General features: G+C 33.9%; 2 protein-coding genes across 4 annotated transcripts; one reads left to right on the plus strand and one right to left on the minus strand.

Moving 5' to 3' along the window:
• LOC100893188 (leucine repeat adapter protein 25) lies at positions 1-4,778 on the plus strand. The gene is made up of 2 exons (XM_003726836.3): positions 1-1,056; positions 2,336-4,778. Exons 1-2 carry the CDS (start codon positions 799-801, stop codon positions 2,510-2,512), a joined length of 435 nt encoding a protein of 144 aa, XP_003726884.1. The 5' UTR covers positions 1-798; the 3' UTR covers positions 2,513-4,778.
• A 4,316-nt stretch (positions 4,779-9,094) lies between these two features.
• On the minus strand, positions 9,095-17,325 carry LOC115929441 (the record flags this gene model as incomplete). Of its 3 annotated transcripts, XR_004066495.1 has the most annotated exon segments (9): positions 9,095-11,756; positions 11,791-11,936; positions 12,775-12,937; positions 14,083-14,112; positions 14,908-14,980; positions 15,429-15,492; positions 15,848-15,870; positions 16,375-16,443; positions 17,173-17,325. XR_004066495.1 is itself a non-coding variant. In XM_030998320.1 (8 exon segments), coding segments are annotated over 8 exon segments (624 nt in total), but the record flags the coding sequence as incomplete, so codon positions are not given.
• Between the last annotated feature and the right edge of the window lie 357 nt (positions 17,326-17,682).

Here is a 17,682-nt window from a genome sequence, read left to right on the forward strand (position 1 = left end):
ACGTTTGTTGCTGCAATTATTGCTCCGTATACCACCGCCGGTAGCTAGCTAGCTGGGATAGTAGCGCGGCTATAGTGCTCGCACACGGAGCTAGCTGTAACGCACATTTACATACTGTACACAATCAGCTCAGATAAAATGTTGGTGTGGTGATAGGATTAGCCGAGCCTTAGGAGCGTTATCTTTTTTCTGCTTTACTACAGCTTATTCTACATACAAGGTGGACTTCCTCTGGAGCAAGTACGGGTTCTTGGCATCGCCCATTCGAGATTGTTTTGCCTTTGACCTTTGTGTGTTCAACTTTAAGATGATGCGGGCATGCATTACAGTTTACACTAAAGCTACAGCTACAGTTACACAGTGGTCGATGGTCTTGACTCATCAAAATACAGTTAGCCTCAGATCACGCTAATTAGCTCAGTCAGTACTCCAGTTCATTGGGATCTTGCCATCTAACTAACTCACTGGACAACTTTGCACATGACGAAACTCATGACCATTAAATCAATGTGAGACAGATGTTATCATCAACTTAATTGGATGTTACTTGTTTAGACTTGAGTCTGACAAGCTGCCTGTGCCGTATCGTGTACTTCGCTTCGCTTCGATCGTAGCGAGTTCATCCTGGTGAAGGAATCTTATAGACCTATGGCATGTTCTCAACCTCATCCTTTTTGTTCTTTCTTACATTCAAATGACGTAAATAGTCTTCATTCAAACTCAAAGTTGAATAGACTTGGCCACCGGATCTCAATCAAGTAGATCTGAATCTCTGTCATCAATCAAGTAATCATCAAAATGGATTCCAGTTCAAACATGAAACTCCCAGGACTGCCAGCGTTACCAAAAAGTTTGAGTGGACTTCTAAATGCTAACAGTGGAACTTGGCGCGAAACAGGTAGAATTTTAGCCCACCAAACGAATATACAAGACAGTCTTACTGCTGGATTTTCTCCAAGCCATGTCCATAAGAGTGGAGGAAGGAAAAAAAGGAAACGCATTGAAATACCAAGAGGAAATCTAGATGCTGCCTTGGCCTTGCTCCGCAAAGAGATGGTGAGAAAACAATTTATGAAATATAGAAAATTAAAATATGGAAGCTAAGGTCATTGCGTGTCTGGTGTTGGGCACTCTTCACAATAGTTATGAAATCAGATTTTATATACACCTGTATTAGATTTTTTTTACACTAATTCATCAAGTTGATATACATGTATGTAGGAGATGTATATAATTTCAAGGATTTTGTTTGAAATGACCTGTCAAAATCTGTTTACGGTACATAACGCATCATGTACTGTATTTGTATAATTCATTGTCGCTATGGATGTGCATTGCTGTACCAGTGAATTTTGGCCCTTTGAGCTTTTCGCAAACTTTAAAGGGATTGGGTAACTTTGTCTAGGATTCTGACACAAAATCCTGGATTTAGCTCATGCTGCCATGATAATTATAAACCTTTAGGTCAATCAGGAACCCCATGACTTTTACAAGCCGATCACCTGTCTGATTATAAATCAACGATTTTCATAACACTATGTACATTGTACAGTGTATTGGGGGAAATGAGTATGGTAAAACTGGTCACTCAATTTCTCAAAGATTTTTTACTTTTTTGAGGCACTTCATGATCATTTTGAGGCACAATTTTATTAGGGCTTCAATATTACACCATATCACAGTAACTAACCACACGTAGGGCCATGCTTCTCAGATTTAACATTTTTAAACGATGCCTTTAAAGGTAAAGACCAGTTATGGTCATGTGATTGCATTGTGAAAGAAACGTTGTGGAATCGATCAGAAAAGGTTGATCATCTAGCATCTAGCATCTGCAAGGTTCTGGAATCATCATAATGATAAGAAATTTGGCCCATTCTTCGTAAAGTTACAAGCACTATACACAGAAAGACGTATATGGGACTACCCTATATCTCTCACAGACCATGAGAGAAACAAATTTACCAAATATATGAATTAGTAGGCGGTTTCCCGGCAAATTTTGTATCATCATGTATTAGTCAAAACATATTCTTTCACATGATTGGTAATGAGAGCTTCCATTTCATTTTTTGAAATTGGGGTGTTTCCAATACTGGTCTTTACCTTTAAGAGAAGCTGGAAGCAAACAACAAAAAAGTATTTCATTTTTTTTTTTAAGATGTAGAAAACATGTAAATTTGCTTAATTTCATCTCCAGATTCCCCAGATTCTGAGTATGGACTGGAGTGATCCATAAATTAATGGCTTATTACACTGGATTAATTTGATATTTATGCAGAGCTTTTTGCAGACCATCTTTATTTTCCTGTATTCAATCTGATTTTGTTGTCAGGTTGGTCTACGTCAGCTGGATATGTCTCTTCTAAGTGAGCTTTATTCTCTTCATGAATCCATCCAAGATTATAAGTCTGATATGGAGAAGGTAGTTGATAGCTCTTTAGATCTGGACGCCGACGATTCTCAGCTCAGCCATCTATCAGCCCTTGATGAAGAACTACTAGAAGACTAATGATGGAGGAGTATAAACCTAGTCCAAATACTAGCCTAGATCTAGACCTAGGCCAGGATGATTGCCAACGAAATGAGCTCTTGGCAAAGTCATGAAGATAATGGAGATGAATCAGTCAGTGTTCCTTGTTTTGTTGTAAAGCTTTAGAATGCACTAGAGGATTAGAGCAAGGATGGAAATTGTATGATTCTGATTTTGAAAACCTAATAAAAGGTTGTTAGTGTCAGCCATCTAAATTTTCTTCTGTGATGTGAATTAGAAAAATTAGACATCATTTTTTAGGACATTTGGGACATGGTCATGGAGTATTATTAGGACATAGAACATTGATGGAGAAAAGTTGGAAATGGAAAGTTGTTTCAAGCACAGGTTCATGTACAGACAAATCAATGTAGAGGTGTATTTCATTCTGGGATATGTTCCGTCAATCCGCTGAGACTACATCCGGCTACACTGCATTCCTCCATTGGAAGGGGGCATCAAAAGACTATTTAAAAAAAATTAAAAGCAGACAGGTTTTTCTCTCTTTAGAAGTTTCATTAAATATGGACCTACTAAGACTTCTTGGTAGGTCCATGGTTTCATGCTGTATTTATAATATTATCAGATTTCTGAAATCATTCTGCATTTGTATAGCTTTTCTGTGTGCATGGCAATCTGGTTTTATAGAAACTCCAATTTGTTTCCTTTAAGTATTCAGACAATTCAGTTGTACTTTAAGTATCCGTTTCATGTATGTAAGGAATATGGCTTTTACCCCCAAAATAGTTCTTTTACAGTTTTAGAAATGTTCTTGCCACCTCTGAAATTTGAGAACCCATCAAGTACAGTGACCTTACAGTCCAGTCACTTATGAAAGTTTAATGCTGATAACATCAGCCTTAACCCTCTTTAAAATATATTTGTCTCTTGATTGCATAATAATGTTATATAATTAGATTCACATGAGAGTCTGTTAACTTTGTTGGTCTGGTTTTAAACTTTGAGGTTACAGGATGTACATGTACAGTGTATCATAGTTGGGGACCATTCGGAGTGTGGACGTAGTCTTAAGTTATGAAATTTCAAGTACATATTTTTTATTTGAACCAAGGATAAATGCTGTTTTTCTGAGGAAACCTCATATCTTGCAGAAGCACAGGCCTTTGAATATCAACACTAATGACTTGTTTTTTGTTAATCAAAATGGTTAGCCCATGTAACTTTTCTCTCTCTCTCTCTCTCTCTCTATGAATTCTGAGTGTTGATGTGCGATGTATTTTCTAAAAGCTTCTCTCTTTTAGTAGGAGCATGGTACGTGTAAAAGGTTAGAACCCAGATCAAAAGAGCGTAATACTTTCTGCTTTTAGTAACTAACTGCCCTCTATGTATTTCACTGGATTTTGTTTAACATGCATGTAGATGTAGACTTTGTTGTAAGCTGTAAGTTGAATATGAAAATGATATATAATAGATTTATCATTCATTTTTACTCATATACATGTACATGTGTACATGTATCTTTATTGCAAACATTTTACATGTATCTTTATTGCGAGCATTTTTTGTTTCTTGCCAGTTCATATCACATTGTGCAAGAAAATGAGATTACTCATTGTTTGGGAAACGGTTGTTGGTAAGCCTGCTGGGCTTGAAAAACAATTTGTTTGTGCCTTGCCGAGTGGTTTTATTTAATAAAAAACTAAGTTGAATGTATCATTTAGAATCAAAATAAAGAAATGATATATAAACTGAAGCACAAACATTAATTATATGTTAATGACAATCAAATTAGAATGCTAACAAGAGAGTTCAAGACTATCTAGATTCTCAGGAATTTGATGTGCATTCTGTGTGAGATCAAATGTGTTTCTGTATTTCTTCAAAAGTACTGACTTTAAAGGGCAAGTCCACTCCAAAAATTACTTACTTTCAATAGAAGCAGAAAAATAAGATGAACCAATCAAAAAAAGTTTGAGCAAAATCGGATAACTGATAAGAAAGTTTTTAATGACATGAAAAACTTTAAAAGTCACTCATAAATCTGTGATGACAATGCCTTACTATCCACTAATTATTTTCTTTATATAGATAGTGTAAATTTCCAATTTTCCCCCTGAAAATCTGATTTCCTCACACCAGCATCCAAGTTAAATTGATAGTAATATGTTTGTGTGTGGATGCACTATTAAATAGAGTAATTTTGTTCAGTTAAATCATGAAAAATTTGAATTTTGATAAAATTTTTATATAAAAATAAATGATTATGAATACCTGTATACAATATTCAGAGATGGTATCAATTCTTCAAAGTTCATAAAAGATTTTGTGAAATGTCATGCACGCAATATGATACAAATCATATCTGGGGGCAAAGGCATGGGAAAATCAATTTTGGGGGGATAAAAAGGAAAATTAAAACAAGGCTATCAATAAATAGTTATAGTTAGGCAATGACGTCACAATTTGATAATCAAATCAAAATAAGTTCCACAGTTTTTCATACTTTTTTTGCTCTCACTCTGTTTCTCTTTGTTTTCTGCCTCTATTAAAAGCAAATTGTTTTTGGAGTGCACTCAGCCTTTAACAAGTCGTCAACAGTATTAAAAATGTGAGTACATTGTATTTGTTAATATGAACTTGCCAGTTGGTGTTTATATACCGTAACTGTTTTATGTTTTAATGGAAACTGAATAGTTTGTTACATGTTTACTTTTTTAAGAAAAGAAAGTATCTTTAACATTTTTGTAAATTTGTCATGCATTTGAATGTATAATTAATAAAACAGCACCATCCCATCTAGCAATCTTTTACAATCAATCTACCCATTCTGTTCATTTAGTTGTGAGACGGAACAAACTGAAATCCTGTATAAATGTGCAGTATGTTTGTTCAACTCATTTGGTCAGTCAGTAGGATAATTCTTGCCAAGTATTGTGTGGAATGATAAGATTGCAATAGGTAGCCCGTGGACAGTATTTAATTTCTGGATTAGGGAAGTTGGCATCAGGAAGGAGATGAATATAACATAAACAGGAAATGTGTCATGTATTATGATTTTTGTGCAATGTCACATGTTGGCTGAAACAATCAAATATTATGTACAGGGTATAATCAATTACAATAACCTGGACAGAAAAAAATGATATCCAGATAACGTGGTTACATGTGTATTAGTCCATTGTGATGGTAACAATCCACATTTCTACTTTCATTCAGTTATGAAATATTGAAGAAAAAAATTGATAAATGGAAAACAAACAAATGTATTACCATGCTGCCTTTATTACTTGAATATTTGATGTGAAAAACATTTATCAGGAAATCTTCACATAGGGTACAACTATCAACTTCTCTTTCTCTTGCCAACACGTTCTGGGTTTTAATGATTATGCCAGGAAATGTGCATCACTCTATATCAATAGAGTTGTACATGTACTTCAATGTCTGATTAGATGTTTGTATCTAATGTATGGTGTAAGGAAGATAGTTTTGTGTTGTGCTAATTGATGGGTAAATATGATTCTGCCTCTCATTAAAGTAATCAAATGTGCCTTTTTCTGTATGAATTTAATTTGTTTCATGTATAGATGTGATATAGCCATGTTCTTTGTAATTGATATCTGCAGTACTTTAGTGAGTAGAATCTTTTTGTCAGTCCATCTCTACATAAATATATGTCTGGCTCTCTTCCTCTTCTAACTTGTCCACCCCACCCTTCTCTCTCTCTCTCTCTCTCTGTCTACAAGGTACAAATACGACCTATATTTGTAGCTCAATATTTGTAGAGACATAATAGCGTGTGCAATGCCATGTTAGACACGTCAAGTTTCTGTTTCATAGGTCATGTGGTTCAATTACATCATGTCTACATACCAATCAAGGTATGAAGTGCCAGCCAGGCAGGCAGGCAGGCAGGCATCATAAGCTTGAGGACTTTATCATCTCATTTTGTTCTAGTTTACATTAAAGTATGATCATGTGCCATAGTATTATAAGTATGAATAACAAACATATTAAACTTAATTGCCAAGTATTCTTTTGCCTTTTGTAAAGATTTGTTTACAATGCATGTGCATCCAAAGTAATGTTAAGCAAATGATTCTCTGCACCTTTTGTTTAAATCTCGATATTGTCAACTTTGTAATTCTTCCTTACATTTTCTAAGAAATATGACAATATTAGCTTGCATAAACAATTAATATTTCTGTTTTGGAAACATTTTTTCTTCATCTCACCCTTGTGAATACTGACATGTATTCTTTGTAACTAAATTGCTGTAAGGTAGCTCATTTCATTATATTTGGGGGGATCTAATTTCATCTTGAATTAGCCAAAGAAGCTTTACTTACTGCACAGATTACTAAAATCCTACCTTTTTTTCCTTCTTTTTAGAATGGTGACAGATCTCCTGATTTTTTAACCTGAAAATCTAATGCAAAATTGCACCATAAAAATCAGTACTGTGTTTAGCTCAAAATAGTTATGGTGTATTGTACATGTAGTCATGTACCTGCTAATAAATTATGTAAATGTCAGTGTGTTTATTATATGAGCTTCAATACTCAGCATGTTGCTAGATATCTTTACCAACACCTGATGATATCTTTGTAATAAGGGAAGAAGTATTAGTATCATACTCGTATACATTCAATGAGTGAAAGCTAATAGTGACTCGATTCAGATTAACCTCTAGATGTGATGTAGTTTATGATTGCAGTACTAATGTATCCTTCACAACTCTGCCTTATTGTGTTCATACAAGGTACTACCTTGGAAATAAATACATTCATTTGAAGCACTATATATTCATTAATTGTGTGACTTTATCAGTTATTTTGTGTGAGGAATTAAACTAATTTTAAACATTGGAGATAATTACAAGAGGTTTATAGTCCAGTGGAGACATCAGGGAGATGTGATTGTTGAGCAAGGAGAGATAGAAGGATGGAGACAAAGTGCACACTGCATTTGTGTACTTGCACATTTACCATGGACCTTCGCAAGAGTCCCAGTAGTGTTACAGTGTAACACTTTACACTTGAACAATACCTTATGTCACTAGAAAGAAAGAAACAAAATTGAATGGGAGAGAAGAGAAAACTGAGAAGCTTGTTTTTTGTAAAGCGCAAGAAAGAGAAACTGAGAACAATTAAAGAGACGGAGACAGAGGGCAGAGATTGACTAAGGAGAATGAAAAGGACGAGAAAAAAGAGGGGGAAAAAAACTGATATGAGGGAAAGAAAGAGACTAGCTGATTATTCTTCTTCCAAATGCTAAACATGCAATAAAGGGTAATGCATCAATCATTGGTTGTTTATATTCTGCCAAGGTAAACTTTTGAACAAAGAGTTCTGGAAATTTGCCTGTTAAAATATTGTCTCCACATTCCTCTCTTTCTATTAAATTCTGATGTTCCCAACAGCACTGTATTCCATTCTCTAGTTAGCAACTTAGCAAATAAAATCCTCCCTAGTTTGGTACTTACTGATAAGGTTGTTAGTAAGGTTTTATGAATGCCTCTTTAAGACTTCCAGTGCTGCACAAAGAATTATGTAAATGAATTATTTATTCCACCCACGTCTACTCCACAAGACGGCACACTATGGCGAGTTCCAACTAGTTGGGCAAGTTGGCTACTCCATAGCAATTTTAGTTGGCTACTAGAGCCTAGCTGGCAACTAGCTTAGTAAGGTTTTATGAATTTATATCTGAATCTAAATGAATAAATGCGAATATGGGCCCTGTTGTAAGGAAAGTGGACCCTTTGGTAACTTGTTCATTAATGTTTCGTTTCTTTCCCCTCCTCTGTTTCATATTATCTCTTTCTGCACTCTTTTGCTCTCGCTCTATCGCTCTCTTTGTTCGTCGTCCTTTTTTTTTCCTCCAATGTTTGTAGCTTCCTCTGGTGCTCTTCCAGGAGTTGGTGGGAAAGGCCCAATGGTCTTAGGAATTCCATTCTTTTTTTCCTTCCATGAAACTTGTGTGAAAGTGCAGCAGGGGAAGCCGAATCATTTGTTCTTACTGTATATCTCATATGACCTCATTGTATCGCTGTATTTGGAATACCGAATAAATACATATAATGATAATACCGGTAGTTCTATTCTTCTAGAAATCTTCAAAGGCCTATACAAGCCTCTTCCCGTATCTTCTTTTCAATCTCTTTCATTTTTTTCCATTTCTATCATTATCTTTGAGCACATCCTCTTACTCGCTCTCTCTTTCTCTCTCTCTCTTTCTCCCTCTCAATATTTTTTTTCTGCAGCTTTCACTTACTTTGACCATCAGTCTCAGTTAAATGTTGTTCTTATGGTATGTGTGTAACACAGCAGTGATTGACTATAATGTGTATGATCTACTACTGCCACTCATACAGGGGTTTACATTCATTCATTTCTAGCACAACTAAAGACAAAATTATCAAGTGCAATACCTAAACTGAGAAGATTATTCAAGATATCACAGTAACTGTTTGAACATGTGAGAGGGTTTCATGGGTACATGTACTATACTAAGATGTAGGAGAGAGAGGAATACAAAATATAATGAATGGTTATTAAACCTAACATGTCACACAAATGAATAGAATAAAACTGTCACTGATATTAACATGATAAATGTATTCTTCTCAAGTTTAATATTTACATTCCATGTCTTGAGCAATTGTTCATGAAGACAAATACAGCAATTCTTTCTCTTTAGATTTTATTTATCATTTTAATTTAATGTAATAATTATTTTTCAAAAGCAATCAAAACAATCATGTACATCTTGTTATTTCATTTCAGTGCACCCCTCCCCCCTCCCCCTATAACGTACGAAAGAAGCTACATTTACACTGCAGTAAAATTATCTCACAAATATGGTGTTCTCGATCATCAGTAGTTGCTAAGCAACTGCCTGCAAATAACGAACAAACAAAATTGAAAAATTATCCTCTGGAGTGTGGCTTTTTTTTAAATACCAGCAGAAAATTCAGATTTTTGCAGTGTAAATGCTCGCTCTCAAAACTTTTATAAATGATTCTGGTATTAGGTCACGTGACTCTCCTCACTACCGTTTGTTAGCATGTATAGAGCAGCATTATACTCACACAAAAACTAATAAGATAGAGCAAACACCAATGTCTTTTAGGCTCTTTTCTAGTAGTGTAAATAGCAGTCTACAAAACAATGATTTATCAAAATGGTGTTTGGGATGCGTAAATGGTCCTGGTGAGGCTTTTTTTTAACCTCTGTGACCTTCCACAATATTTGAGGTTTGGGTAATAAAAAGGGCATGCAGGTATCGAACTTGATGAACTGTTAATTCTCATTTTGTATTGTGTATGCTAGAGCACCAATGTGCAAAATATTTTACATTCTCCACATATTCCATATATTTTGAGCACAACAGTCATCAAGCAAATCCCTCTAATTGTTTACAAAGTAGCCATTGGAGCAATACAATACACATAACATTAATGTATGTTACGTACACATTCACAACAATTACAAAGACATGTAGTTTTATACAAATATCAACAACAGTCAAAAGAAAGTTCTTTCACCAATTCAACTGATGTCATGAATTCATTTAACTAACCATGTAAAACCAGTTTTCCTTTTGAGGCCAAAAATCTAAAATAAAGCTTACTGCTTCACCAGATTTTCCCCAGAGAATTCATGCACCTCTTTGATATTGATACTTTTAATAAAGAGTGATAGATAAAAACTGCACATGTGCATGTTATGGACTATTAATAGTAAAAACTACATGTGTAATGTAGAAAACAGACATCATCATGATGGTTTTATACATTATCAATCTACACATAATCATTCAACAAGTGGATCATTAATTTATCATTTGAGGTATATGAATATTGCTACTGTAGAATGTGCATGTGGCTCTCTTGTGCTTACAATGATTCATGTTTGAAAGACCACAGGCTGGAAATTCTTTAAATCACAAAATCCTGATCAAATAGAAAAATATCTTAAAATTTACAAATATTTTCTGATAAAAACTTGCATATCTTACAAACTTTGGAATTCAGTTGTCGCTGTCTACATTATAAATATTTACATATCTTGAAGCATAATATACGCCCACATGAATCAATCTTAGCTAGACCGATGATTCTGGATGGAATTAGGCATGCATGATAGACTTTTCTTCTTCATAAAACAATATATACATGTATAGTTCATCTGATATATCAAATTCTAATGGTCTTTTTAAACATGTCAAAAATATGCTAGCTTTGTATAAAAAGATAGAATCATATGATTTACATTGTTTCAGTGCAGCATATGAAGACACTGTTGAATCAAATTATCACCTAAATCATCTAACCATTGCATAACAAATCACACACCATGGATCCTATTAATTGCATACTTTCATAAAATATTCACTATAAATATACAACTATATAAGAGTGTAAAATCACAAGTTTAAAAGCAAAAACTTACAAATATTATTGATAAATATACATTTCATTCTTCAAATAAAAACTCATTATGTTTTATGTCTTATGTCATGACCTTAAAGGAAACCTCGCCCTAAGAAATAACTTTACTTATTCTGAGAGATTTATTATATTCTTGCCTATTAATCTAATTACCCACCAAATTATATGAGAGAGGCATAAAGCAAGAATAATGTACAGTTTCTCAGCACGTCATGGGCATCACCATGTTTTTATAATAACCCGACGTACTTTGTGAAGTCGTTTATCAAGTCAATGTATTTAAATGAATGGATACCTCCTTCCCAGGTGTGTGTGGTGATGAAGCATTTCATTCACCTGCTATTATCCTTTGTACTACTATTGCCAGAACGTAAATTGCATAAATAAGTTGGTGCTCTTCTGGGGTGCAGATTTCTCATAAATAAAATAGATTTGTCAACTGCTATATTTTAGTATTTTTAAGTGAATTAGTAAGTATTGTTCTCCTGTTATATATTTTTAACCAAATATGATTTCTATCTTCCCAGCTTTGATTTTTCGTCATTTACAATTTTAGAAATCATGCAATATAACCATTGGCAGATGCACAGGGACACAGAGACATGAGCACACCTAAAGTACATGCTTAAAAGCCATATTAGTCCAGCAAACGCTCCTCAAAAATGTGATAAACTTGTATCCTTTTTATTTTTTTCCTTCTCAAAAAGAGGCACATCAAAGATGTGACGACTTTCTTATTGGGAAGGGGGACTATTTAAGGGCTAGTGCCCCCCCCCCCCAGCAAACGAACCCTGGATCTGCCACTGAGGACAATGCAATTCAGAAGGATTAAACATTGTGAATGCCAATGAACATATGCATTATGTATTGATAGCACTTGCAACTTGAATTGCCCACAGCATATTCAAATACAAAAAATTTATTTGATGGAAGATCTGCTAGACTTGTTCTTCTGCAGTGGCTGCTTTCTCTGTCTCATCTGAAGATCTATTTTACGAAAACAAACAAATGAAAATGCTTAACATAACTTATTGCATCAATTCTAGATGAAAAAAAACTATGAAGATTATGAATACACACATGACAATATAAAGACAAATAATTCAAACATATAATGATCTGTAAAGCAATCATAACAACAATAATGACCAAAAAAAATATACAAAAGAACCAAATAAAGTGAGAAAGGCCCCTATAAACCTATAGGGGCACTTTTCCACATCATTTGTGGTTTACTAAAGCCTTGATGTTATTGAAGTCTTATCCAGACTTGGCTTCATTTAATGCCAAGATCTGCTAACCCCCTGCATAGTTCATACTGAAGCTCAGCAAAATGATGAGATACCGCCTCAAAAGTGAAAATTAATACTGTCAAATGTATGCATCGGAAATCTCAGCAGAATTTTTTGAAAATTAAAAATAGATGGTATTTTTTTAAATTAACCAACCAAAACAATTGAACAATTGTTAACTGTATAGCCCAAATTTGCGTGAAGTTATGACTGGTAGAAGTTCATTGAAGCGTGTACAAAACCTTTTTTTTACACAAAAAGGATTCAAACTTCCAAAAAGTATTGCAAATAACTGTTGGTTTTATATCGAGTCTAAATTTCAATGGGTATTTCTGTAAAGAGGACAATTCAAATTTAATTTCCTTTTTCTACCAGTGAAATAGACCAAATATTTAAAAAGGGATGGCCTGAGAAATCCTAAAATGTATGGTTTTGAGTACGTTTTCAACACATTCTGAGGCAATTTTTGAGACATTTGCTTAAGTGAAAATTAGGTTTCCATATATGATAAAGTAATTAGTAATTAGTCTTACCCAGACTTAGCTTCATCCATGCCAAGATCTCCTGATGCCTTGATGTTATTAGACTGAAGAAACTTAGTTGCCCAAGATGGCATCTCTCCATTCTTTGTCTGTTCCTTGTTTCTTTTCTTCTTCAACTCCTTGGGTAATGCAGGCTTTTCAACTGTCAGAGTGTCTGTATAGATACCGGAAGTCAAAGATTCTATTATTACTTTCACCCTTTTCAAACATTACTAAGTCTGTTTAAACAGTCAAGATTGCCCTCACACTTTTTAATTGTCACTGTCTGTATAGAAAATCAAAAATGTTATTAGTATCTGTTTCTGTCCTTACAGCACAGGCATTTATAGTTATATCAACTCTGCTTATATATGCAATATGACATAATTCTTGTTGGCGAAACCAATAACTGTATTTTTCATATTTACCTGGTCTCTAAAACTCTATTTGCTCAAAATCTTATCATACTTTTTCAGACATATTATGTGCCATTATACAAGTCACTCCTAGATCATGATCAAACGTTTGGTTGAAGTTGAACACACATGATTAATTTATTAAGACACACAAATTTTTCATTAAAAAGTATGCAACTCTTTCCAGTACTATCAAACAATCTGCCTTACACACTGCAGCAGTGGAAATGTACATGTAAGTGTACATTCCTGTACATTAAAGAATCACATAATCACCCTCAATTAATCTGATAATAAACGTAAATGTATATTGATTATACATGTACCTACATTACATAAAATGTTATATTAATAATGATGATATATAAAAAAAAAAAAAAATAATTTAAAACCAATATACTCAACCAAAATTAATATCTTCACACCTCCATCCGTATAATCTTCAATATTTGTAAGGACAATGAAATAGATGCACAATACCTGAGAAACTAATGTTGTGAGTAGACACATCAAGTAGACACAAAAAATATTTTAATTACTGTCATTCAACTGAGGATCAACAAATACAACATCAAATCAAACAAAACATATTTTCCCCTGTATTTTGTGAAGATTGATAGATGATGACAAATGATTAAACGGTTATACATACAAATACAATTATGAAGATGACAACACTATACAATTAATGTGATGAAGACAAGTACACAATGATTAGTATTTCCATGGCACCTTTATTCCACAGTACAAGAAGTTATTTACTTGAAAAGAAAAAATGCATTTGGCATATGATTAGAGAGTGGTGATAGAAAGAAAGCAGTGTGTATTTAAGGACCAGAACTAAGTCAAACTGAGTTGCCTGATCCATAGTGAGCAGGGTAGAGGCATTGAGAATATAACTTACTTTCAGTATCCCCTTCGTTGCCACTATCACCTACAATGTGTTTGTAAAAATATAAGATGATGAAAAAATGAAACACAGCAAACTCTAAAAATGATTTGAATTAAAAGTTCTCAAACATTTTTCTAACTTCACAATACCTCTCCATCGATAATCTTTCATACTCCTCTATTGCCAACTTCTCTATAATTAAAAAGTTAGCATATCTCTAATCATTCATAACTCTCCTCTCTCCCTTTTCTCCTTCCCCCTTGTATCTTCCTTCCCTCTATCACACTCCTACATTGTATTGGAAAAATGTCACTATATATAAGCAGAATAAAACATATGTACATGTATCACATACAGAGCATGGCAATTACATGGTTTTAAAAAATCAGATCTTTCTCTAAGAAACACACAATACATGGTGAGCATGAAGCTTGAATGAATATGGAGACATAATAACTTCTTCAGACAGAATGTTTTAACTTTGGAATATAATTTAATCATGCATGAAATCAAAACTCACTGATCTGATTGGATGAAATATAAAATATAAAATGAATGTTCACATTGTCAGTTCGGAGCCATAAAGGCATTAACTCATATACTTTAACATAGAGTTAACGGCGTTCTGGCTCCAAACAGACGATATGTTCTATCTAATCTAACATTACTGCTCCCTTTCTGAAGACTGATATGATCGAAGCAAAGAGTGGAAAAGCTTTGTGATGATGAAGCAGTTACCATTGTATGCATGGTCATAAGTGATAACAATACAGAGAGAGAGAGGGGGGGGGGGGTAAAAAGAAGGGCGAGAAAGAGAAGAGGAATGAAGATTTATACCTCTATCTGGTTCTTCTGGTTCTTCTTCTTCTTCAATTATCTGTGGAATTGCCGGCGCATGCTGGACACTGATCTACATCAAACACAAAAGAAAACTAGAATATTGAGTCTCTTTGCTTCAATTTTGAAGCAATCCCATTTCATATAAATAGGGATTGATACATGAATTCAAAGTCAAAGCTCCAATGCTTTATCCAATGTGCTACATAATACATGAACAAAGCACATACAATACACGTATATACCTGACGGCTCTCAATTTTTTAATCCATTTGACTGCAAGCTTGTGTGAAGCTCTCTTTTTGCAAGATCAGTGTTCCTGTAGCTATTAATTCCCATTATTTCAAAACTGTTTTGTTATAATACCGTTAATGGTAACAAGGAAACATGGTATTATAAATTTGTGCTTCACTGATGACATAAGTATACCTATCAAAGATAATGTTTAGTAGCATTTCTATCATACATGAACTGAAGGACAATAGTACGTCTTTGGTTGATGAGTTAATGACAATACTTACTATAGGAGGAGGTGGAATGCTTCTGCTTGATGTAGGCTCACTCTCTTCCTCTATGCTCTCTGATCTATAATTATAAAGACAAACAAAACTTTATACAGTGTACATCATACCCATCATCATACATATAAACATATAATATATAAAGACTCAAATATATTACATAGAACAACATTATTTTTTAACAATTTAAAGAGTAAATCCAAAACTAGGCAGTGAAGCAAGACATGAGACTGTTTCTCACCAATGAATCTTGAATTAATTTGGTTAATCAATATACTCCCTACACAGGTTCTAACAGACTCTCATCTACAATATTTTTGTTTTTTCTAAAAATGTCCAAGCAATCATATGCATCATGCACAACCAGTTTGCACAAAGAGCTCACTTGAATCTATACAGACAATAAATGCAATACTCACATAGCAGCTTGTCTCCGTAAATTCTGAAATAACAAAAATAATAAATAAGAGAGAAATATATAAATATATCCTCTTTTTTTAGGAGGGAGGGTTATCATAATACAGATTTAAAAGACAGTTTTATACAATCATCAATATTTCCTTCTGGTCTTCAAGTTCCAATGATGTACAGAGATAATGATCATATCTCTAGCACATAGAACACCCCCTCCTGCCACAGCATTATATATAATCTAAATTTACAACTACTGAGACATTATCTAACTCTAGTTACTAGAATCATATAGATATATGTCTATTCATAAAAGAGAGACGAACTGAGAAATAAAGAGGACCTAGCTCCCAAAGGGCAATACCAACTACCATAGGTTATAAGATAACAGTCCCTCTTTGAATTTGTACAGAAAATCATCATCTCTTTGTGTGCTTGTCCATTTATTAATTATCTGGATCCCTGGTCCATCTTATTTATGATATTTCATGTACAAATGACTACATACTCTTTGAGAGAGATACACAATACTTACACTTCCTAGACTCTGTGACTTGGATTTCATTGTGTGTTGTGATTTTAGAATCTTATTCAAGTCCTTCAGCTGTAAAAAGAGTATGATATAATAAATTTAATTTAATATTTGTCACTGCTATATATGTATGACTTGATACAATTTACACACAATGAAAGTTTGGAAATGATAAAGGCTAAATGCTTCTGTGGGATCCTTAATTATAATATTCTTCTTTCATTCTTTGACACTACATGTATCATTCTTACATCTATCCTAAAATGAATCAAAACAAGTTGAGAATTTTAACAATAGAACAATAACCCAGACTGTTAACACAAGAATTGTCATTTTGTTTGAATTCTAAGCCTGTTAACAAAATGCAAAAACCAAAAAAAGGTGCCAAAAAGCAACAACCGGTTTTCATAAATTATGTTCAAAAGAAACAGTTTGATGCATAAAATGGCTGAATCACAACTGACACAATAATGAATTTTTGCAATGTGTGACAGTTTCTTTCAACAAAAATGGCTGTCATATTCAAGATTGCTGAATTTCCTTATATCCAAATTGTTTTACAGGTAAAAGGGTTGTTTGTATTTGCACTATAGCACAAAATCTACGTTGGTCATGAAACATGTGTCCTCCTCCATCTTCTTCATCTTTAACTTTATCTTCTTCTTCTTCTTTTACTCCATCTTTTACTTTGTATGTTACTTCTTCTCCTTTTTCCTTTTCTCCTCCTTATTCTTCTTTGACTGAATCTCATGTCTTCATTAAAGTCCATACTTCTTTGAACATCAAGGTAGCTGGACCTACCTCTTGTGGGTTCATAACAGTGATATCTCCTAGAATCTCTTTCCTCCAGTTCCCTCCGGATGTATTCTTTAGTTTCAGCCTAGGTCTCTTTGTTGTTGAGTCTGTGCTGGTTATTGATCCTGCGGTTGACATCAATTTATCCTGGGTAGAATTCTGAAAAGAACAAGTGATTCGGAATTATGTGAGGATTTGATAGGGTACACACTCATTAGTGTTTGTAAAGAGTTGTTCTTGATTTAATAAATAAATTGTCACAGGTTTAAAAAACTGACATAGTTATACCCTTTTCACACCTGGGTTTTTGGAGAGCTACGACAGTTTTTAGCCCTGCAATTTCCAGGGCTAGATGTTAACCCGGATTAATTTACCAGGTGTGAAAACGCAATTTCTAAGCCCGGGGTATCTGAACCAGATGTGAAAAGGATAATACTAAGTAAGTTTGGTTCTAATGTCAGAAAAAAAGAAAGATTTTTGCTATATTGGAGAAAAAAAATCAAAACTCTACCTCAT

The sequence above is a fragment of the Strongylocentrotus purpuratus genome, unplaced genomic scaffold (assembly GCF_000002235.5).
Source record: "Strongylocentrotus purpuratus isolate Spur 01 unplaced genomic scaffold, Spur_5.0 spur5_scaffold_5, whole genome shotgun sequence".
Lineage (NCBI taxonomy): Eukaryota > Metazoa > Echinodermata > Echinoidea > Camarodonta > Strongylocentrotidae > Strongylocentrotus > Strongylocentrotus purpuratus.